This window comes from Leopardus geoffroyi, chromosome A1, assembly GCF_018350155.1.
Source record: "Leopardus geoffroyi isolate Oge1 chromosome A1, O.geoffroyi_Oge1_pat1.0, whole genome shotgun sequence".
Classification (NCBI taxonomy): domain Eukaryota; kingdom Metazoa; phylum Chordata; class Mammalia; order Carnivora; family Felidae; genus Leopardus; species Leopardus geoffroyi.
The window spans coordinates 141,377,331-141,400,354 of NC_059326.1; the positions used below are offsets into that span (position 1 = coordinate 141,377,331).

The following is a 23,024-nucleotide window of genomic DNA, read 5'->3' on the forward strand; positions in this document are numbered from 1 at the left end:
ACAATATTTAAGTTCCCAGCATGTCTTTGCCCTTTCTACCCTCTTCAGTGTGGCCTCTTCTGTACATTTAAGGTATGGAATTTGTTTGGCCAGGCTTTGGGTCATTTTCTGGATTGTTTGCACTGATGTGAGTGTTATCTAGGTGTATCTGATGGATTAGGCAAGTTTAGGGTCCTCCTACTCTGCCATGTAACCAAGAAGTCTCATCTTCAATTTTTAAAAAATTTTTAAATGTTTGTTTTTGAGAGAGAGAGAGTGCTTGAGTGAGGAGAGGGGCAGAGAAATAAGGAGACAGAGATTCCAAAACAGGCTCTAGGCTCTGAGCCATCAGCACAGAGCCAGACATGGGGCTCAAAATCACAAACCATGAGATCATGACCTGAGCTGAAGTCGGACGCTTAACCAACTGAGTCACCCAGGTGCCCCTCCTCTTCATTTTTTAATTTTATTTGAGTCCTTTCTTTTTTTTCATGATGAATCTCACTAAAGGTCTGTCTGTTCTTTTTTTTTTTTTTTAAAGAACCAGCTGTTAATTTCATTGATTTTTTTGTATTGTGTTTTTAGTCTCTATTTTATTTATTTGTGGTCTTATTTTTAATATTTGGTTTGTTTGCTTTTGGTTTGTGTTTTACTAACTTTGGGCATTGTTCTTTTTCTAGCTCCTTTAGATGTAAGGTCAGATTGTTTCAGATTTTTCTTGTTTCTTGAGGTAGACCTATATTGCTATAAACTTGCCTCTTAGAACTGCTTTTTCTTAATCCCAAAGATTTCGAATCATTTTGTTTTTGTTTTCATTTGCCTCTTAGTATTTTTAAATTTCCTCTTTGACTTCTTGGTTGACCTGTTGGTTGTTTAATAACATTTGTTTAGCCTCCTCTTTTTTCCGGGTTTTTGAGTTTTTTTTTATTATAATTGATTTCTAGTTTCCTCTACTTTCATATAGATGTTTGATATTATTCCATTGTTCTTACATTTATTGAGACTTGTTTCAGATCATGTGGCCTACCATGTGATCTCTCCTGGAGAATGTTCCACGAGCACTTGAAAAGAGGCCCAAGAACCAGACACAAATAGCAAAAATCCCATATCCCAGAAGGAAAACAGGTGTAAGTACCCTAAATGGGCTGAACAGTCTTGTCGTTGTAGGAGACATTCCAGAAGTCAAGTTCTCAGACACCAGCCAGTGGCCAACCCTACAAACAGGTTCTTCTAAAGTTTGCAATCCCTGACCTTAACTCTGTTCAGTTCAAAATACTTTCTAATTCCTTTTTTTATTTCTTCTTTGGTCCATGGGCTATTTAAAGTGTGTTTTTTACTTTCCAATTATTTAGGAATTTTATAGATTTCTGTTACTGGTTTCTAATTTTATGTGGTCAAGATGACATAATTTCTGTGATTTGAATCCATTTAAAATTACTGAGACGTGTTTTATAGCCAGATGCACATCTGTTTAATTAACATTCAAATTCATTGGTTATGTATGTATGTTGAGTAGTGTCCTATAAATGCCAGTGAGGGTCAACGTGGTTGATAGCATTCTCCATATCTTCTGTGTTTTACTACTTACTTTCTAGTTCAGTCATGGGCTATAAGCAGCATTAAGATCCTTATGTGTGATTGTGAACGTTGTCTGTTTCTCCCTTTAAATCTATCAAATTTTGTTTCTTGTTTTTTGAAGCTCTGTTGTTAAGTAATGTAGATAAATGATTAGTCTTTCTGATGAACTGATGCTTTTATCATTATGAAAAATCCAACTTGATATCTGGTAATATTCTATCTTAAAATCTATTTAAGTTGATATTAGTATAGCCATTCATTCTAGCCTTCTTAAATTTGTCTTCATGATGTATCTATTCCCATCCATTTACTTTGAATCTGTGTCTATTTGAGGTATATTTCTTATGGACAGCATATTGTTGGGGTTTGATTTTTATCAGTTCTGACCATCTCTGTGTCTTCATTGGAATGTTTAATTCATTAACTTGTAATGTAACTCTGAATATGGTTGGGTTTGGGTTTATCATTTTATTTGCTATTTGTACTTCTGTTTTGTTTTTGTTTTCTCTGTTTCTTTATACAGTCCTTCTTTTAGATTAAACAACTTTTATTTTATTTTTATTCTTTTAAATGTTTGTTTATTTTTGAGGGGGAGAGAGAGAGACAGAACATGAGTGGGGGAGGGGCAGAGAGAGAGGGGGGACACAGAATCCGAAGCAGGCTCCAGGCTCTGAGCTGTCAGCCCAGAGCCCGACGTGGGGCTCGAACTCACAGACCACAAGATCATGACCTGAGCCGAAGCCAGACGCTCAACTGACTGAGCCACCCAGGCACCCCTGGATTAAACAACTTTTAAAGCGCTGTTTTATTTATCTACTGGTTTTTTGTTAAATCTCTTTGGATTTCTTTAATGGTTGATCTAGGGATTACTATAACCTTAACTTTACACGGTCTAGTTAACCCAATATTGCACCAATTCTTGTGAAACATAGAAACGTTGCAACTGTCTATTTACCAACTCTCCTTCCTATCCTTTATGCTATAATTTTCATATATATTATAAACCCCATAAGAGAGTGCTGCTATTTTTGCCCTGAACATACATTTTAAAAAATTAAGAGAAATTTTTTCTAGTATTTACCCAAGTATCTGCTGTATCTGAGCACTAAAGATTGATGAGAAGACAGCATGAACACTTTTTCTGTCCTTCCACCCTATCTCTTTTCAGTTCTGTCCCCTTAGGCAAATCCCCTCAACACTTGGTCCCGGTGCCTCCTCCCTCTGACATGTCAGTAGATGTCTTAACTGCCTACAGGCTGTGGACTAAACCAGTCTCCCACACACCCCTCAGCTCTTGGATCTCTAGTTCTTTTTTTTTTTTTTTTGATATATGATCAGACATGATTTCTTATTTAAGGGTAGTTGACACACAATGTTACATTAGTTTCAGGTATACAACATAACCATTCCACAGCTATATACATTATGCTATGCTGACAAGTATAGCTACCATCTGTCAACATATAATGCTATTACCATGCCATTGACTCTATTTCCTGTGCTGTACCTTTTATCCTTGTGACTTATTTAACTCTAACTGGAAGCCTGTACTTCCTACTCCCCTTCACCCAGTTTGTCTGTCCCCCCACCCTCTTCCCATCTGGCAGCCACCAGTTTATTCTCTGTGTTTATAGGTCTGTTTCTGATTTATTTGTTTGTTCATTTGTTTTGTTTTTAGATTCCACATGAGTGAAATCAGATGGTGTTTGTCTTTCTGTCTGACTTACTTAGCATAATACCCTCTAGTTCCATCCATGTGGTTGCAAATGGCAAGATTTCATTCCTTTTTTATGGCTGAATAATATTCCTCTGTGTGTGTGTGTGTGTGTGTGTGTGTGTGTGTGTGTGTGTGTGTGTGTGTGTGAGAGAGAGAGAGAGAGAGAGAGAGAGAGAGAGAGAGAGAGAGGGAGGGAGGGAGGGACAGGCATCCATCTTCTCTGTCCATGCCTGGCTGATGGATGCTGAGGTTGCTTCTGTATATTGGGTGTTGTAAATAATGCTGCAATAAACATATAGGAACATATGTCTTTTCAAGTTAGTGTTTTCATTTTCTTTGGGTACACATCCAGTAGTGGAATTTCTGGTTACTATTGTAATTCTGTTTTTAATTTTTTGAGAAACCTCCATTGTTTTCCACAATTTCTGTGCCAGTTTACATTCCCACCAACTGTGCACGAAGATTGCCTTTCCTCCACATCCTCACCAACATGTGTTATTTCTTGTTTTTTTGTTACTAGCCATGCTAACAGGTGTGAGGTGCTATCTTATTGTGGTTTTGATTTGCATTTCCCTAATGATTAGTGATGTTAAGCATCTTTTCCTGTGTCTGTGGGTGTTCTGTGTGTCTTCTTTGGAAAAAGGTCTATTCAGGTCCTCTGCCTATTTTTAAATCAGATTATTTGTTATTTTGGTGTTGAATTGTGTAAGTTCTTTATATAGTTTAGATATTAACCCCTTTTCAGTGCATCATTTGCAAATATCTTCTCTCATTTACTAGGTTACCTTTTCATTTCATTGATGTTTTCCTTTGCTCTACAAAAGCCTTTAATTATGCTGTGGTCCCCAGTACTTTACTTTTGTTTTTGCTTCCCTTGGCTGAGGAGACATATCCAGAAAAATGTTTCTTCGAGTATTGCTTATGTGTTCTTCCAAGGAGTTTTATGGTTTCAGGTCTCACATTTAGGTTAATCCCTTGGGTGTTAATTTTTGTGTATGGTGTAGCAAAGCTGTCCAGTTTCATTCTTTTGCATGTAGCTCTCCATTGTGTCCAGCACCATTTATTGAAGAGACTGTCTTCCCCCCCCATTGTATATTCTTGCCTCCTTTGTTGTAGGTTAATTGACCACATACACATAAGTTTATTTCTGCATTCTCTACCCTGTTAATTGACCTGTGTATCTCGTTTTGTGCTAGTACCATACTGTTATGATTATTATAGCTTTGTAGCATATCTTGAAATCTGGGATTGTGATACCTCCAGCTTTGTTCTTCTTTTTCAAGATTGCTTTGGCTATTTGAGGTCTTTTCTGGCTCCATACAAATTTTAGTATTGTTTGTTCTGGTTCTGTGAGATATGCTTTTGGTGTTTTAACAGGGATTACATTAAATCTGTAGATTGCTTTGGGTAGTATGCACGTATTCACAATATTTTTCCATTTGTGTTGTCTTCAGTTTCATTCATCAGTGTTCTATAGTTTTCAAAGTGTAGGTCTTCTACCCCCTTGGTTTATCCTAGGTATTTTATTCTTTTTGATGGATTTGTAAATGGAGTTGTTTTCTTCATTTGTTATTCTGCCGCATCATTGTTATCATATGGAAATGCAACAGATTTCTGTATTTTGTGTCCTGCAACTTTACTGAATTTATTTATTTTAATAGCTTCTGGCGGAGCCTTTAAGGTTTTCTATGTATAGTGTCCTGACACCTGCATATAATGACAGTTGGACTTTTTCCTTGCCATTTGGATGTCTTTTACTTCTTGTCTGATTGGTGTGTGTGGGACTTCTATTAGTAGGTCAAATGAAAGTGCTGAGAGTGGACCTCCTTGTTGTGTTCCTGACCAAAGGTAAAGCTCTCACTTTTTCACCACTGAGTGTGATGTTAGTTGTGTTTGTCATCTATGGCTTTTATGATGTTGAGGTATAGTATCTTGAAACGTACATTGCTGTGAGTTACTGTCATGAATAGATGTTGAATTTTGTCAAATGCTTTGTTTGCAACTGCTGAGATGATAATGTGATTTTTTCTTTTTCATTTTGTCCCTTTGGTGTATCATGTTGATTGATTTGCAGATGTTGAATTATTTTTGTATCCTTGGAATAAATCCCACTTGATCCTGGTGAATGATCCTTTTAATACATTGTTGAATTCAGTTTGCTAATATTTTGTTGAAGATTTTTGTGTCTGTGTTCAGCAGGGTTATTGATGTTCAGCAGGGTTAGTGTGTTGTTGTTTTTTGTTTTGTTTTGTTTTTTTACTGTCTTTGGCTTTGGTATCAGGGTATTGCTGGCCTCATAGAATGTACTAGGAAGATTTCTTTCCCCTTCTCTCTCTCTCTCTCTTTTTTTTTTTTTTTTTTTTTTTGGAATAGTTTGAGAAGAATAGGTATTAATTCATCTGAAATGTTTGATAGACTTCACCTGTGAATCTATCTTAGGCTCTCTAATTCTTGAGAAATTGCCTTGTTAATGTGGATTTTTAGATGTTGGAACAGTGCCCAGGAGACAGAACATTCCCATCCCAGAAAAGTATCAAATAGTTGCCACATGTGTGATGATTTACATGTTATGCCATTGCCCTGATGAGGTCACTGAGGAAGCACCAGCTGTGTCTCTAGGAGTTTCTCTTGATAAGAGTTCTTGGTAGGGTGGTAAACAGTCCCTTATGATTGTGCTACATTATCTTCTCTACTGAAGCAGGCCCATGTGCAGTGGCACGGCCAGTAGTTTGATCTCTTGAGGAAGGCTACGTGTCCAAGGGTTCTGTGAGAATGTGGTGATGAGGCTCCGTGTGAATAGCTGCAGGAAGGGAGGATCAGGTGAGATGAGTGGACCAGTCTAAATGATCCCAAATTGTTACCTGGACAGGACCAAAACTATAACAGAAAATGCTTCAGTTTTAAGTCTCTTTGGGTTTCCAGCTGCTTTCAGACAGGAATTTTAGATACTTTTTCCTGGCACATCTTCAGCATAATAATATCAGAATCTGTAGAATTGAAAGATTGGGAAAAGAGGAAATGAAACCCCATCTGTCTGTTGAAAGTTGAGGATGTATCTCATGACTGTATTTGATACCATCTATTCCTTTGTCCCTTCGGTCAGCCAGGCCACCCCGGAAAATTCAGTGCCCTCCTACAGCTAGCCTCTCATCACCAGACTCCACTCAGAGCCATTACTGACCGAAGAAAGAGGTACAGTTACAGCCTTCTAGTAACGATGTTCCTGCTTCGGCCTGAGTGGCATTGTTATTGTGTCTGGAAGGTAAAAAAAGGCTGTCCCTGCCACATGGGATTTATATACTTTTTAAAAATTATGAATCCTGATTGATTCATCCATCATGTTACCCCTTTTCAGGGCAAAGGAGCACTGTGTAATGCCCCTCTTGTGTCTTCATTCCTAAGGGAGCATTTCATTTCCAGTCCAAATTAGATTAATGGTCTCGTTTACTAGCATAGACTGGCAGCTTAGGACCAGAAATGGCAGCAGTGACCCAGAAGTGAGAGGCACGGGCAGCATAGGGCTGTGCAGAGTCCCACTGGGAATTAGGAGCTAGCGATGGTGGCTGGGAACCCTGTCAGACACTCCTGAGCATGCACCCATCCATCTGACACAAGAGGGAACTAAGCTTAAAAGGGCCTGCCAGGTCCAGCCAGCTGCTGGCTGGTCAGTGTGACTTCCACAGCCCCTCCAGCTTATGGGGTGCTACTTCTGCCCGTATTCTTCTCCCCTGAAGCCACGGCATTTGGGAGGTCAAGGATGGGCACATGGCTCATAACTCTGTTTCCCACATTTGGGCCGCTCCTGGATCTCAACTGTTGGCATACCTAGATGCCACCTAACCTATTCATACTTGTTTTTCTTTAGAAAGAGTCACTTTTAAAACTTTGTATAACCATAATAATTAAAGTGGAATACCAAAATCACTAGCCACAATGGAAGGTAACAGTAAATATAGATATCTTAGAGAAAGACCGTCAATGTATCAGATTCTTTACAAAGTGTTAGGTGTTAAACATAATAGCACCACCCTGAGGCTTTCCCCTTGATATACTGGGAAGGCTTGGAAAAATGCTGAAGAGTAAATGACTTGAATATATGAGGCAAGGTTATTTAGCATCATATTTTGGAATTCCCTAAACTTTTTAACCCTCACCATCCCACCCCTTGCAAAATACTGTCTTTGGCACTTCTCAACCAACTTACTGAAACTATATCTCTTTTATTCTCGGTCACATCCCTGGTACCGAAAACATTACCCAACACATAGTATACACTCAACAAACACTTAATGAATAGATCCATTGTGACAGTACTTGGTTTTTGTCCCCTGTTATACAGTCAATCATTTGAAAGCAGGGACTCTGTTCTAACCATCTTTGTGTCTTAGGCCCAATAAATATTTCTGGAGTTGAACTAGAAAATGAGGTATCAGCTAGAAAATGGCCTTTTTCTCCTGGGAGTGATTGTTCACAAATGTAAACAGAGGTTCTAATGAACAGCATTTTCAGAACCTCAGGACACACGGTGATAAAGCTGTTTTACTCTTTTGTTCTCTTATTATTACTAATTTTTCCTTTGTGCTGTCCTCTCTCTGCAGTAGCTCTCAAAGGGCCTGATTTACAAAGCAAAGGTCCCGCTGCTTGCTTCTGTCTTAGGCTAATCACAGTGCAACAGAGGCCCCCAGTGTCATTAAACACTTGAGTGACTCTGTTGAGCACTAGTGGAACATTGGTGGGAAACTGTGATCTTTGCAGTTTCCTCATTCTCTTGACAAAATTGAGTAGGTACAGCAGTTTCCACATAAAAGTGTTTCACAACAGTGCCATCGGTCTGTGACACTTCTTTAAGCGGAAGAAACTTTAAGGAAAATGAAATCTCCTTCGGAAGCTCTTTATATGTTTCTCTTTGTCACTGAGCGGTGAGGGGACACAAGGCCAAGCAAATGATGGCATAAAAGTGAGAAACACAGCACATCGGAGCACACCACATATGCTCAGCGTATGCTTTAAAGGAAATGGTTTTTGTAAACTAAAATCAGTCCTGAAATAATAAACAATGGAAACATCCCTGAATCCAGATTCTTCACAAACAAGATACATCCCTGAAAGAGAAGGTAAAGGGAACCAGTGTTATCTGGGCACCCACCATGGGCTAGTCCAGTGGTTCTCAAAGAAAGGCTAACTAACTTGGATGTAAATTAAAAAAAAAAAAAAAGGCCACTGGATCAGCTGCCTCAGCCTCACAGGGAACTTGTTAGAAACACAAATTCTCAGGCCCCAGCCCAGATCTACTGAAACAGAAAGGGTGGGGGTGGAGCCAAGCCCTGTGCTTTCACAAGCCTTCCAGGTAATTCTGGTAAAAGGCCAGCTTGGAAGCTACTGGGCTGGGCGTTTTACACACATTATTTCATTTGATCTAGACTCTAAATAGTAGGCGTTGGTCCCCATTTACCCATCAGGAAACTGAGACTCAGTAAAGTTCCTAACGTACCAGGTTTGTACCGCTAGAAATGGAGATATTAAGACATCTGTTGGCATGCCTGAGATTTTTCCACCTAAATCAGTGATTTTTCAACTCACTGTAATGTTAAAATCACCTGGAGATTAACTGTTAAAATATGGATTCTCATACTCACTCAGTGAGTCTGGAGAGTCTGAGAGTCGGTAGTTCTGACAAGCACCCAGATGTCAGCCAAGTTGCTGGTGCCCAGAGCACTGTGAGTAGGGGGTCCTCGTGTATTACAACATGGCCCCCAGATCCACAGCCTTGGCCTCATCTGGGAACTTTAACGTTAGAGATCCAGATTCTAGGCTTCCCCCAGAACTGGTGCATCAGAAACTCTGGGGATGGCCCCCTGCCCCTGTTTGAACATGCCCTTAACGTGGTTCTATTCATGCTGAAGTTTGAGAACCACTGTCATATTTTCATAGTAGAAAACTCAGTATTTTCCAGGTATGAAGCAAAGTGGTGCTTACATTGTAGGTCTTTGAAAGCCATTAAAAAGAGCAACTGACAAGGGAAAAAAGAGTGAAACATTTCAACTGGAATGGTAACCGAATTAAGTGTTTTTCCAGGAGATAAAGATTTAAAAAAAAAAACTATCACTAGCTACATAATGAGTGCTTCTTTGTAATGGCTCTTGCAAATGCATGTTGAATGTGGGGCTGGCAGGCACTGGCACTAAGGTAAGAAAATAATTGACTGAGGGATATCAGTGATATCTGAACATACTAGATCTGGCATTGCTCCATTTGGTGTTTGTTTGCTGTTTGGTGGGAATTTTGAGAAGTGTGTTATCAAACAGTTTTTGAAAATAGAGTAGACAGAAAACATCTTTGATCTAGGCATCAGATGCTTTTAGCATCCAAGGAAATACTTCTCAGTAAAGAAGGTATTTTCAGTAAAGAAAGATGATCAAAGAAACTATTATATCACACACTGTCATTTTTATTACATGTAAATGAAGGGAGGGTCTCAAATGACTCAGTTTCTGTGATCACATCTCTCATCCAGCATTTGAACTCTCCTGAAGTCTTGTCACATACATGAAAGCATTCAGTTTTGTCTTGAAGTTGTTGATCAAGTATGTCCAATCTTAAAAAAAAAAAAAAAGATTTCTTAATAAGTTGGCTTTGTAAGCTACACTAATTTTAGAAAATAGTACTTGTCTTCATTTTAACCAGAGTTTTTACCTCTTTTCATAATACGTGGGAGTGAGGGAGACCCAAAAACAAACAATATACGGGCATACTTGGGAGACAGTGCAGGTTGGGTTCCAGTCCACTACAGTGAAGTGAGTATCTCAGTAAAGCAAGTCAGATGAATTATGGGGTGTCCCAGGGCATATAAAAGTTATGTTTACACTATGCTGTAGTCTGTTAAGTGCATAATAGCATTATGTCTAGAAAGACAGTCTACATACCTTAATTTAAAACTATTATATTGCTAAAAAATGCTAACCATCATCTGAGTTTTCATTGAGTCGTTATCTTTTTGCTGGTGGAGAGTCTTGCCTTAGTGTTGATGGCTGATCAGGGTGGTGAGTGCTGAAGGCTGGAGTTGCCATGGCAATTTCTTAAAATGGGACAACAGGGAAGTTTGCCACATTGATCGACATTTCCTTTCCCCAACAAGTTCTGGGTAGTATGTGATGCTATTTGATACCATTTAACTCATAGTAGAACTTCTTTGAAAATTAGAGTCCGTCCTCTCAAACCCTGCCCTGCTTTATCAGCTACATGTGATCTTCCAAATTCTTTATTGTCATTTCAACAGTCTTCATAGTATCTTCATCAGGAGCAGATTCTATCTCAAGAAACCACTTTCTTTCTTTGTTCATCCACAAGAAGCAATTCCTCATTTGTTAAAGTTCTATGAGATTGCCGCAATTCGGTCACATTTTCAGGCTCCACTTTTTAAGTATGTGTTTTATTTTTAGTTGAAGTGTAGTTGACATACAGTGCTACCTTAATTACAGTCCAGTTTTCTCAGCATCATTTATTGAAGAGACCATCTTTTCCCCATTGTGTATTCTTGCCTCCTTTGTCATAGACTAATTGGCCATATAATTGTAGGTTTACTTCTGGGCTTTCTTATCCTGTTCCATTGCCCAATTTTTGTACCATTACCATACTTTTTAAATTATCATAGCTTTTAGCCTATCTTGAAATCTGGGATTGCGATATCTTCAGAGTTGTCTTTTTTTTTTTTTTTTTTTTTTTAACATTTATTTATTTTTGAGACAGGGAGAGACAGAGCATGAACGGGGGAGGGTCAGAGAGAGAGAGAGACACAGAATCTGAAACAGGCTCCAGGCTCTGAGCTGTCAGCACAGAGCCCGACGCGGGGCTCGAACTCACGGACCGCGAGATCATGACCTGAGCCAAAGTCGGACGCTCAACTGACTGAGCCACCCAGGCGTCCCAGAGTTGTCTTTTTAAAAATTTTTTATCTGTTTTGAAAAAGAGAGTGAGTGCAGAGAAGGGACAGACAGAGAGGGAGAGAGAAAATCCCAAGCAGGCTTCACACTGTTATCATACAGCCTGACATGGGGCTTGATCTCGCAAACCATGAGATCATGACCTGAGCTGAAATCAAGAGTCAATGCTTAACCGACTCAGCCAACCTGGTGCCCCCAGATTTTTTTTGTCTTAAGATTGCTTTGGCTATTCAGGGTCTTTTGTGGTCCCATACAAATTTTGGTATTTGTGTTATAATTCTGTGAAAAATACTGTTGGTATTTTGATAGAGATTACATTGAATCTGTAGATTGCTTTGGGTAGTACGCACAATTTAACAATATTCTTCCATTCCATGAGCATGGAATATCTTTCCATTTGTTTGTGTCATCTTGGATTTCTTTTATCATTGTTTCACAGTTTTCAAAATGTAGGTCTTTAATCTCCTTGGTTAAATTTATTTCTAGGTATTTTTATTATTTTTGATGCAATTATAAATGAAATTGTTTTCTTAATTTCTTTTTCTGTTACTTTGATATTAGTGTGTAGAAATGCAACAGATTTTTGTATTTTTTTATCCTGCAAATTTACTGAGTTCACTTATTACTTTTTTTTTTAAGTTTACTTATTTATTTTTGAGAGAGACAGAGGAAGAGTGACGAGGCAAGGAGGAGAGAGAGGGAGAGACAATCCCAAGCAGGCTCTGTGCTGTCAGCACAGAGCCCATTACAGGGTTTGAACTCACAAGCTGTGAGATCATGCTCTGAACTGATATCAAGAGTTGGACAGTTAACTGACTGAGCCACCCAGGTGCCCCTCACTTATTACTTTTAATAGTTTTTTTTGATGGAGTCTTTAGGATATTCTATGTATAGGATGTCCTCTGCAAATAGTGACAGTTTGACTTCTTCCTTACCATTTCGATATATTTTATTTCTTGTCTGATTGCTGTGAGTAGGACTTCCATTATTATATTGAATAAAAGTGGTAAGAGTGGACATCCTTGTGGTGTCCCTGATCTAAGAGGTAAAGCTCTTAGTTTTTCACCACTGAGTGTAATGTTAATTGTGTTTGTCATAGATGGCATTTATTAAGTTGAGATTCTCTCTATACTCACTTTGTTGAGAGTTTTTATCATGAATGGATGTTGCATTTTGTCAAATGCTTTTTCTTCATCTGTTGAGATCATGTGATTTTTATTCATTTAGTTGACATAGTGTCATTAATTGATTTCTGGATATTAAACCATCCTTGAATCTCCTTCTTCATCAGGGTGCATGATCCTTTTAATGTATTGTTGAATTCATTTTGTTAACATTTCGTTGAAGAATTTGCATCTATTTCTATCAGGGATATTGGCGTGTAGTTGGATTCCGTTGTTTTTCTAGGGCCTTTGTCTGGTTTTGGTATTAGAGTAATGCTGGCCTTGAATATGTGTTTGGAAGCTTTCCTTCTTCTATTTCCCTCATTCTTTTGGGAATAATTTGAGAAGAATAGGAATCCTCTAAATGTTTGGTAGAATTTTCCCAGGAATCCACGTGTTCCTGGACTTTACTTTGTTCGGAATTTTTGATTACCAATTCAATTTCATACTAGTTACAATCTGTTGACATTGTCTATTTCTTCTTGATGCAATTCTGGAAGGTTGTATGTTTCTAGGAATTTATCCGTTTCTTCTAGGTTGTCCCATTTATTGGCATATAATTTTTCATATTTCTGTGGTGTCAGTTGTTACCTCTCCTTTTTCGTTTCTGATTTTACTTACTTGGGTCCCCTTTTTTTCTTAATGAGTAAAGGCTTATCAATTTTGCTATCTTTTCAAAGAACCAGCTCTTGGTTTCAGTGATCTTTTCTAGTATATTTTTTGTCTCTATTTCATTTATTTCTGCTTTTATTTCCTTCTCCCTACTGGCTTTCGGTTTCCTTTTATTTATTTATTTATTTATTTATTTTTTAGTTCCTTTTGGTGTAAGGTTAGATTGTTGAGATTTTGTTTGTTTTTAGAGGTAGGCTTGTATCACTGTAAATTTCCCTCTTAAAACTGCTTTTGCTCTCTCCCAAAGATTTTGGGCCAATATGTTTCATTTTCATGTGTCTCCACATATTTTTTTGATCTCCTCTTTGACTTCTTTGTTGACTCATTGGTGGTTTAGTAGCATGTTGTTTAGCTTCCATGTGTTTGTGGATTTTTTTCCATTTTTTTTTCTTGTAATTGATTTCTAGTTTCATACTGTTGTGGTTGGAAAAGATGCCTGGTATTTTTCAGTTTTCTTAAATTCATTGAGAATTGTTTTGAGGCCTAACATGTGATCTGTCCTGGAGAATGTTCCATTAAGTACTTGAAAAGAATGTGTACTGTACTGTTTTTGGATGGAATGTTGTGTATATATCTGTTAAGTCCATCTGGTATAATATGTTGTTCAAAGCCACTGTTTTCTTACTGATTTTCTGCCTGTATGATCTATCCACTGTTATAAAAGTCTCCTAATCTTATGTCAGATTTCTGTCAATTTCCTCCTTTAGGTCTGATAATATTTGCTTTACATATGTAGGCGGTTCCATGTTGGGTGCATAGGTATTTAAAATTGTTATATTTTCTTGTTAGATTGATGTTGGGTATGTAGATACTTAAATTTGTTGGTGCGTAGGTATTTAATAGTATTATGTCCTTTTGTTGGATTGATCCCTCAATCATTATGTAATGCCTTCCTTTTTCTCTTGTTACAGTCTTTCCTTTTGAAGTCTACTTTGATATAAGTATGCTACCTGGCTCTTTTTTTCCACTTTCATTTACATGGAATATCTTTTTCCATCCCTTCATTTCAGTCTGTATGTGTCCTTAGGTCTGAAGTGATTGTCTTTTAGGAAACATATAGATGGGCCTTGTTTTTGTTTTTCAGGTGTTTTTTTTTAACCCATTCAGTCACCCTATGTCTTTAGATTGGAGCCCTTAGACCGTTTACGTTTAGAATTAATTATTGATAGATATTTATTGCCATTTTCTTTTGTTTTCTGGTTGTTTTTCTAGTAATACTCTATTCCTTTCCTCCTCTTATTCTCTTTCCTTGTGATTTCTTATTTTCTCTAGTGTTATGCTTGGTTTTCTTTTTCTTTTTGTAAATGTGTATCTATTACAGGTTTTCTTAAGTATGTAACAGTCTGTATTAAGTTGATGGTCACTTAAGTTTGAACCCATTCTGAAAGAACTTTTACTATCCCCCCCTCCACATTTTGTGTATGTGCACATCTTTTTACAAATTTTTATTTTGTGAATCCCCTTGCCTTTTGTAATATTCTTGTTTCTAATTATAGTCCTTTTCTTTTCTACTTAAAGAGGCCTTTTTAACATTTCTTGTAAGGCAGGTGGAATGGTGATGAACTCCTTTACTTTTTTGTCTGGGAAATTCTATTTCTCCTTCAGTTCTGAGTGATAATTTTGCTACACAGAATATTCTTGGTTGCAGGGTTTTTTTTTTTCCTTTTAGCACTTTGAAAATGTGATGCCTCTCCCTTCTGGCCTGCAACGTTTTACTGAAAAATCAGCTGACAGCCTTATGAGGTTTGTCTTGTACATAAATATTTGTCTCTTGCTCTTTTTCAAATTCTCTTTGTTTTTAAACTTTGACATTTTGATTATTAGGTGTTGTGATGTTCATGATATGGAACTCTCTGTGCCTCTTGAAACTGGTATCTGTTTTGTTCCCCACATTAGGGAGGCTCTCAGCTATTATTTTTTTCAAGTAAGCTTTATGCTGTTTCTCTCTCTTCTTCTTCTGGGATCCCTATAATACTAATGTTTGTTTTCTTGACATGGTCAAAGAGATCCCTTAACCTATCCGCATTTTTAAAAAATTCTTTTTTCCTTTTGTTGTGCAGTTTGGGTGTTTTCCATTACTCTGCCTTCCTGATGGCTGATAACTTCTGCATCCTCTGATCTACCGTTGATTTCCTCTAGTGTATTTTTCATCTCAGTTATTTTATTCTGAAACTCTGATTGGTCCTTTTTTATATTTCTCTTTGTTGAAGCTCTCACTAAGTTCCTTCACTGTCATCTCCTTATTTTGTTTGACTTTCTATGTTTGTTTTTGTGAATTAGGTATAACAGCTACTCTTCTAACCTAGAAGGAATGTTGTGTATTGTTATCCCCTGTGTAGACTGTGTGTACCTGGTGTCGTTGGCTGAGTAGAGCTGATGTGTGCATATTCTGAGGCGTTCCTGAAACTTTCTGCACAGGGGATGCCCTGGCAGGACACCTGAAGCTGAAGTGGGTGCAAGCCATGGGGTCTCAGGGCTCTCCACACAGAGATCACCCTGGCTCAGATTGTACGTCTCATTTTAATTCTCTTGCTATGTCTACACCATCCACAGTATTGAAAACATAAAAGTCATCATTAGGGTTGGAAATCCCCTTCTTTCAAATTCTTTTTAAAGTTGTTATTTTGACCTCTTCCCATGAAACACCAATATTCTTTTTTTTAATGTTTATTTATTTATTTTGAGAGAGAGAGTGTATGCAGGGGAGGGGCAGAGAGAGGGAGAATCCCAAGCAGGCTCCATGCCGTGAGTGCAGAACCCAACATGGGGCCTGAACCCACAAACCGTGAGATCATGACCTGAGCTGAAATCAGGAGTTGAATGCTTAACCAATTGAGCCACCCAGGTGCCCCAAACCATCAAGATTCTTAATGGTGACAAGGGTGCTGTTGTCATGCATGGGCATAGTTGACTTATCTCTCTTCCTGGCCTATAGTCCTCAGGCCCATGTTCCCTGCTTGGCTGCCTACCAGAGAACAACAAACTATGGAAATGCTCATTCTCTGTTTACTTCCTCAGTGAGCATGACCAAGAATTATGAGAAAATAATTTTAGTGGAGTCATTCATGCCAAGTCATAAATGACTGGTGGGTTTATACCTCCGAGAAAAAATTCAAATTCTTAAAGATTTTTTCATCCAGGTGAATCTTTAGTTGTAAAAGGGTTGTGGGGAAGGACGTTATTCAGAAGAGTAATGTAGATAACCTGAGTGTGGAAGCTCTGAAAAAACTTAGCACAGCTGGAGAGTAAGCAGCAAAGGTCCTTAGGCATCGCACCTGCTGCAGTGGATCATGAAATGAGTCATGGAATAGGATCCTGGGTGGCAGGTGCTAACCTTGCCCTGCACATCCTCTGCTTGTAGAGCAAGTGACATCGAAATGTTTGTCCAGTCTGTGTTACTGTCCCTAGAAGAGAATCCATCAGAGTTAGATGAACCATTTCAGGGGCAGCAGTTGTGGAGGGGGTGCAGTGAGTTCAGCTCCAAAAGTGCCAAATGCCACATCCTGTGTGGAGAAAGAAAGGAAGCTACCTCAGAAGATGGACCTGGTACCTCTCATCTCTCCTCCCTGTTGCCTCTTCTCCCATCTGGGACCAAGGCACTTCCATACTAAAGGCAGAGTTGAGCTATGTATATACTAGACCTTGGGCTTCATCTGGCTTCATCTAGACAGAACACAAGGGCCACGTTGACCTTGTAGGAGGTCCACAGTTCAGTCATCTCACCTGTGGGGGGTCACCAATAGACAAGCCAATGGCCTTTTTAGGTAATCAGGGAAGTCATAGGACTTTGTTCCTACGGGAGAGATGTATTGTGATTCAGAGAGAAAAGCTAAATATTTAAAGATAACTTGCTTTTGAGCTAAAGTTGATTGAGAAAACAAGGCAAAAGTTGTATTCATTTGATAGAGTATCAAAAATTCACACTGTACTCAGTAGCTTTGTAACAAATGGTCTTCATCTGTAAAGAAAATATATAAAGCAGCCATTCACAGAAGAAATAACAAGGTCCCATAATTATGGATCCCATTTTTATGACCTGCTATGTGTCATAGCCCTCAGTCACATTTTGACATGTCAGTTTTGACATTTTTAACATGTCAGTTTTACATGATTATTTTTCAATGGTTCAGTCAAGCTGGAACGTTGTACCCGTTATCTGATATATAGGCAACTTGTGGCTATTTATTACAGCTGATGTTGCTAAACCATACTAATCTTCCTTCATAGTACCACACACTCACCTGTCTTGTTTTTCAAGTTAACTTATCTCATTCATTGAGTGGCTGCAAAGGCTTGGTTGTCCAAACGACTGGAAGGAGGTGGAGTTAGCAGCAAAGGAGCATGATTTTAAGCATGATACAGCTAAATGCAAATTGGTAACAGTGTCTCACTTATAAACAGAAAAAATGCAACATCCCAAAGCGTGTATATTGTTTTCTAGTGTTAATGACTTCATTCATCATTTGATGGATATTTAGTGAGCATTAGCATAAAATCATTAGCACACACAAAAAATCTGATAATGAGAAGGAACTAGGTGTTAAGCTGCATCCAAAGTTCAGATCTTGTTGTGAATATACATTTTGTAAAATGACTCTGTCCATAATTGAGGAGCATTGGAAGAGCTTTTTAGGATTTTTTTTTTTTAGAAATCCTGGGCTTAAATTCCGATTATTTTTATACTACAGAAAAATTTTATAACCCATCTGAAATTTAAATAGATTATGTTAGCTTTATAAAAAATTTTTTGTTACGGCTTTTTGTCTTTCTGCATTTCTGCAAATGGTCAAAATGGGAACAGCTGAGTGGAGGTGTAGATGTCCTGGGTAAAAAGTGCACCCCTTGGTATCTCCTTGCTCTCAGGTTCAGCCTTCTATAAGTGTCTGAATGTAATAGAGCATTTATAGTATTATCACTTGATGTACATCTTCATCTGTTTATATTATCTGTGTAACTTCTTGATTTCTTGAGTCCTCAGAGCTTTTTGATTAAATTGTTTGGCTGGAAATGTGGCTAATACCATATTTAAAATTTCTTTCTCTTGTTTTACCAAACTTTTTGAACAACTTTAGATTCACAAGGTTCATCGTGATTCAGGAGACAATTCTCAGACAGGTGAGAATATTTCAGTTTCACTCCACTGGCATTTGTGGGCTCAAGTCTGTGAATTACTCTGAAGAAGTGTAGATTGACACTCACCACCCCAGAATGTGGATTACTAAAATCTGAGTGTGGATATTGGAAGGCTGGAGAGCCAGCATAAAAGCAGAATCCCTTCAAAAGTTTGGAATCTTCATTCGTGGCAACCTTTTCTACTGAATGCCTTTATCATGCTGGTTTTATTTTACTGGCTGGAGACCATATAGAGCAGATACACCTTAAAAAGAGAGCGGCCAGAAGTCCAGGAGAGAGACACTGTTGTTACACCCTGGTCAGGCTACCCGTTCTTCGTAGCTGTTGGTGTCTGTCTAGTTAGAAAATGTGGGTTGGCCTGTCATGGAAGTCCAGAGCACTGAGGTCCCATTTCAGTCCCCACTCCCTTGCTTTATACCTTGGGCAGTACTCTGTCTGACCCTTGGATTCCTCAACCCTCAAATGAGGAAATGACTAGATGACTTCTATATTTGAAAGGTCTGGATTTCTCTGATCCTTAGAGGCAAAATTCAGTCTATCAGAAATTTAAAATTCTTATTCGTGTACACACACACGATATTCTTTCCTCTGTTAGTGGTTTTCCCAACCATTAGTGCGTAAAGTTAGACCCTGGGCTACCTATTTAGTCCCTCTCCTTGACTCTAGGATGGACCATATTTTAACATACTCAGACGCAATTTCATCTTTCTGAGCTTTAGTTTCTTCACTTGTAAAATGAATTAACAATGTGCATCTCATTGTTATGAAAAATAAAGGAGAAAGTGTATATAATATGTGACTGTACCTGCCATTTAACTCTTGGATATCCTCCTTCCCTTCCTCTACCCTTTTCCTTCCTCTGCCCTTGCCCCTCCCTCCCTCCCTCCCTCTATGTCTCTGTCTCTGCCTCTCTCTCTTTATGTTTTAGTTTATCTCTTGTAAGAGTATTATTTTAATTAACTTATTATGCGCCAAAAAATGTTGCAAGCATTTTCATATCCTTTACTGTGCCCAGCATTGCCTTGCACATATTAGGGTCAACAAATGCTCCCAAAACATTGATAAATTGGAACTATCCCATCTTACAAAACATAGGTTCCACTGTTTGACCTGCTCTTTGACTTGGAGCTACCTACATAATCTCTCCAAGTTTAAGTTTTCTCACTGGTAAAATGAAGATTGTACTATGTACTTTCAGAATTGTTAGAATGATCACATAAGATAATTTACATTTAAAGTAAATATTGAAGCACAATGTCTGGTGCAGAGTAGGTGCTCAGTGAATGTTCGCTATTTTTTTAAATTATTGACACTATATCCCCTTTTGCCATTGAATAAAGATATTTAAATTTCCTTTATCTTTGTTTTCTTTGGTCTGTAAATTCATTCCAAAGCATCTCTTGGGAGAATGAATAATGAATTGTTCGACTTAAATGGCCTTTATTGAAGAATAATTTCTCCAAACTTTTAGTAATTTCTATTGCTACATTCTCTTAATTTCAGCTGAGATAATATCAGGAAGAACAAGAATTATATATCTTGGAGTAATTTCTAGTGAATGATTTAGTATTCAGCTAGCGAGGCATGGTCACAGTCGTGAGACCAACTTCCCTACTTTGGTTTTATTTAGAAACTACATTTTGAGGAATGAGGTTTTTTAAATTTTGAATTTAATCTTTTTAAAAAAAATTTTTAGTGTTTATTTTTTGAGAGAGACAGCATAAGCAGCAGAGGGGCAAAGAGAGGAGACACAGAATCCAAAGCAGGCTCCAGGCTCTGAGCCCTCGGCACTGAGCCCAACGTAGGGCTCGAACTCACGAAACATGAGATCTTGAGCTGAGCCGAAGTTGGACGCTCAACCCCACTGAGGCACCCAGGCACCCCAGTCTTGAATTTAATCTTAAATCTTTATTCAGTTAGATTTAATTTATTATGTGGTAAAGGCTAGGAATGTATATGATTATTAAGACCCTGAAGAGGCTAAAAAGGAATGTTTTGTGAGTCACCACTGTTAGTTTTTCAGGGTTTGAAAGATGCCATATGATCCTAACAATGTCATTTAAAGTACCACTACTTATAGGTGTCTTTACACATACTGAAACTCCTATCCATGGCCAGGAAAATTATTAAGGCAGAATCCACAAGACAAGGCAGTATGGTTAAGGTGTTTAGATCAACTTCATAATAATTCTGCTTTTGTCTTTAGCTGTATAAATATAATTCAAGTTTAGTTGATGATTTAACTTTTTTAATTGAATCAGAATTTTTAGGACTCTAAAATAGTTAAAAAGCTGATCCAGAAAAAAAGTGAAAACAGACAAGAGAACAATATTATAACCTGATCCCACGTATGCCTAGAAAGAAGGTATATTTGCAAATGACCAGATGTAATTAATACCACCAGCCAGTACAAACTACATACTTCCTGTGTAGCAGGCACTGTGTTAAGTGCTTTGCATGGATTAACTCATTTATGTCACACAGCAACTTAAGAATGAGATGCTGTAACCATCCCCACTTCATAGATGTAGATGTTGAAATACAGAGAAGTTAACACTGCCAGGGTTATACAGCTAGTAGATGATGGCATTCTGGAGACTTGAATTTTGGCAGGTTGGCTCTGGAACTGGTTCTATTATCTACTGTTCTCTCTTGTGCCTTTTTTGGTGTTAATAGACAATTTTTTTCATATTATTTATTTGAGACAGAGATTGAGAGTGGAGGAGGAGCAGGAGGAGAGGTTAGAGAGACAGAATCCCAAGCAGGCTCCACACTGTCAGTGCAGAGCCTGATGTGGGGCTCACACTCATGACCTGCAAGATCATGACCTGAGCCGAAATCAAGAGCTGGACACTTAGAACTGACTGAGCCCCCAGGCCCACCATTAATAGACACTTCCTCAAAGAGCATTATTGCATCTTTTTCTTCTTTCTTGGAATATGAACACGTATTGATGTATAAGAAATGTATTCTTCCTGCTGGAACCTGCATGCGTGCCTCCTGTCTTGGCACAGTGGGGAACAATTCTGTGTTACGATTAAGTTTCTCTCCTTGCTACTGGGTTACTCCCACAAGAAGCCAATGCCCTGAAAATGCATGTTTCTGAAGGTAATTCTACTGCCCTGACATTTTTATCTCTTTGTCCTCACTCCATGCTTCAATATTTCATTAATGTGACAGCATATTTTGAGGGTTAAAGTCAGCAAAGACTTGTGCAGAATTGAAGTGCTTTATTCCCCTTAGAAAATAGGGACAAATGTGAGTTGTGGAAATAGTTGGGATTATAAACCTGCCTTTTCTTCCCTTCCTTCCTGGGATTTTCACTATGCCTCATTTGATGAAATCATATCCTAAGGAGAACCTAGAAGACCATCTGGTGGGCTGACCTTTCAGAGGGGCCTAAAATTAGTCCATAGTAGTTTCTCAAATAAATTCAAGTTTCTTTGTATTTCACTGGTATTTTACTTCTGCAGATATCTCTGTAACAGCCTTCCTGACCCAGTTATATTTACTGTCCTTCAGGTTGAAATGAACCCCCCCCCCCAAATTTCACCCAAGTTTTAATACTTATTTTTAAAAAAGATATTTTATTAATGGAACTAAAGAACTCTTGATAAAAAGCCTATTACCATTACATAACGGCCGTAAGAAAAGAGTATCATTTTGCAATTAATATGATTGATAATTCTGTGTTGTTGATGAGTTGAAGAGAAAGTGGTTTGCTGTTTCTTGAAAGTATTTTATAGTGCTTAAAAAGGAACCTTGTTTTCATTGGATAATGAGGGGGAAATGTGTCTAAACTTCACCTGTAAATAAGCTGAAAACTCACCTTCCATTATTCACTTGAAATCCTTAGAGTCTCATTCATTTAGATACAAGAACAGGAGGAAAGAGTCCGTTGATGTGAAATCGATATCATCTCGAGGCAGTGATGGTAAGAAGTTTTTCAGATTTCTTGGCCTTTTTAAAGTATAGAAGATGACAGAGGAATATACTCAAGAATTTGTCAGCATATAACCAAAACCCCAAGTAGCAGAGTTTTAATGCAGCTTTTGCTTTTTTACTCCATAAACTGAAAAATTTTTAGTACTTCTTACTCTTTTTTGCTGTTTAGAGTGTCTTCTCTTTGAAATGACTCCACCCTTGTTCCATGATGGCCTAAATTGTGTTGAGCCATATAACCACCAGAGCAGCTCAGAGTTTTAATAGCCAGGTCATTTTTTTAATATAATAGCGAGATCATTCTTAAGTGGGAGTGGGAGAAAAGGAACTGCAGAGTCCTGGTTTCCCAACTTCAACACTTCCCAGTTTTCAGTGTACCTGTTACACACCCTTACCCTTAATAAAATGTCATAGAAATACTGTGGGACATAATTTAGCACAACAGTTCTGCTCTGCTAAACATAATTTAACCAAAACATTATTTGAGTTGAAGCACGCCTTAAAGAGGAATCATTTGGATTTGCAGGGAGGGGGGAAAGTCCAAGATGACTTTGAAATTTCATTCCTAGGTACCTGGGAAAATACGAGTAATATTTTCAGAAATAGGAGTCTCCATGTATGGCCATGTGGGGGGTTGAGGAGAAAATGATTATTTTTATTTTAATGAAGATGCCAAGGAAGCTAAAATACAAGACTAGTACTGCGGGCTAGAGGTGTGGATTTGGGAGTCCTAGGGGTGATAGATGATGCTTTGAGCAGAGGAACATCTGTAAGGGGTGTGTGTGTGTGTGTGTGTGTGTGTGTGAGAGAGAGAGAGAGAGAGAGAGAGAGAGAGAGGTGGGGGAGGGAGAGAGGGAGGTGGGGGCAGGGGAAGAGAGAGAGAAGAGAAAAGAAAAGAAG

General features: G+C 38.2%; 1 protein-coding gene across 6 annotated transcripts in view; it reads left to right on the top strand.

The window, feature by feature from the left end:
* Nucleotides 1-23,024, top strand: part of PDE8B (phosphodiesterase 8B) — a 267,621-nt gene that overhangs the window by 217,014 nt on the left and 27,583 nt on the right. For all 6 annotated transcript variants that reach the window (XM_045496298.1, XM_045496303.1, XM_045496283.1 and 3 more), the window contains exons 11-12: nucleotides 18,122-18,164; nucleotides 22,039-22,116. In XM_045496298.1, coding sequence (XP_045352254.1) covers nucleotides 18,122-18,164; nucleotides 22,039-22,116 — 121 coding nt within the window. The remainder of the gene's footprint in view (nucleotides 1-18,121; nucleotides 18,165-22,038; nucleotides 22,117-23,024) is intronic.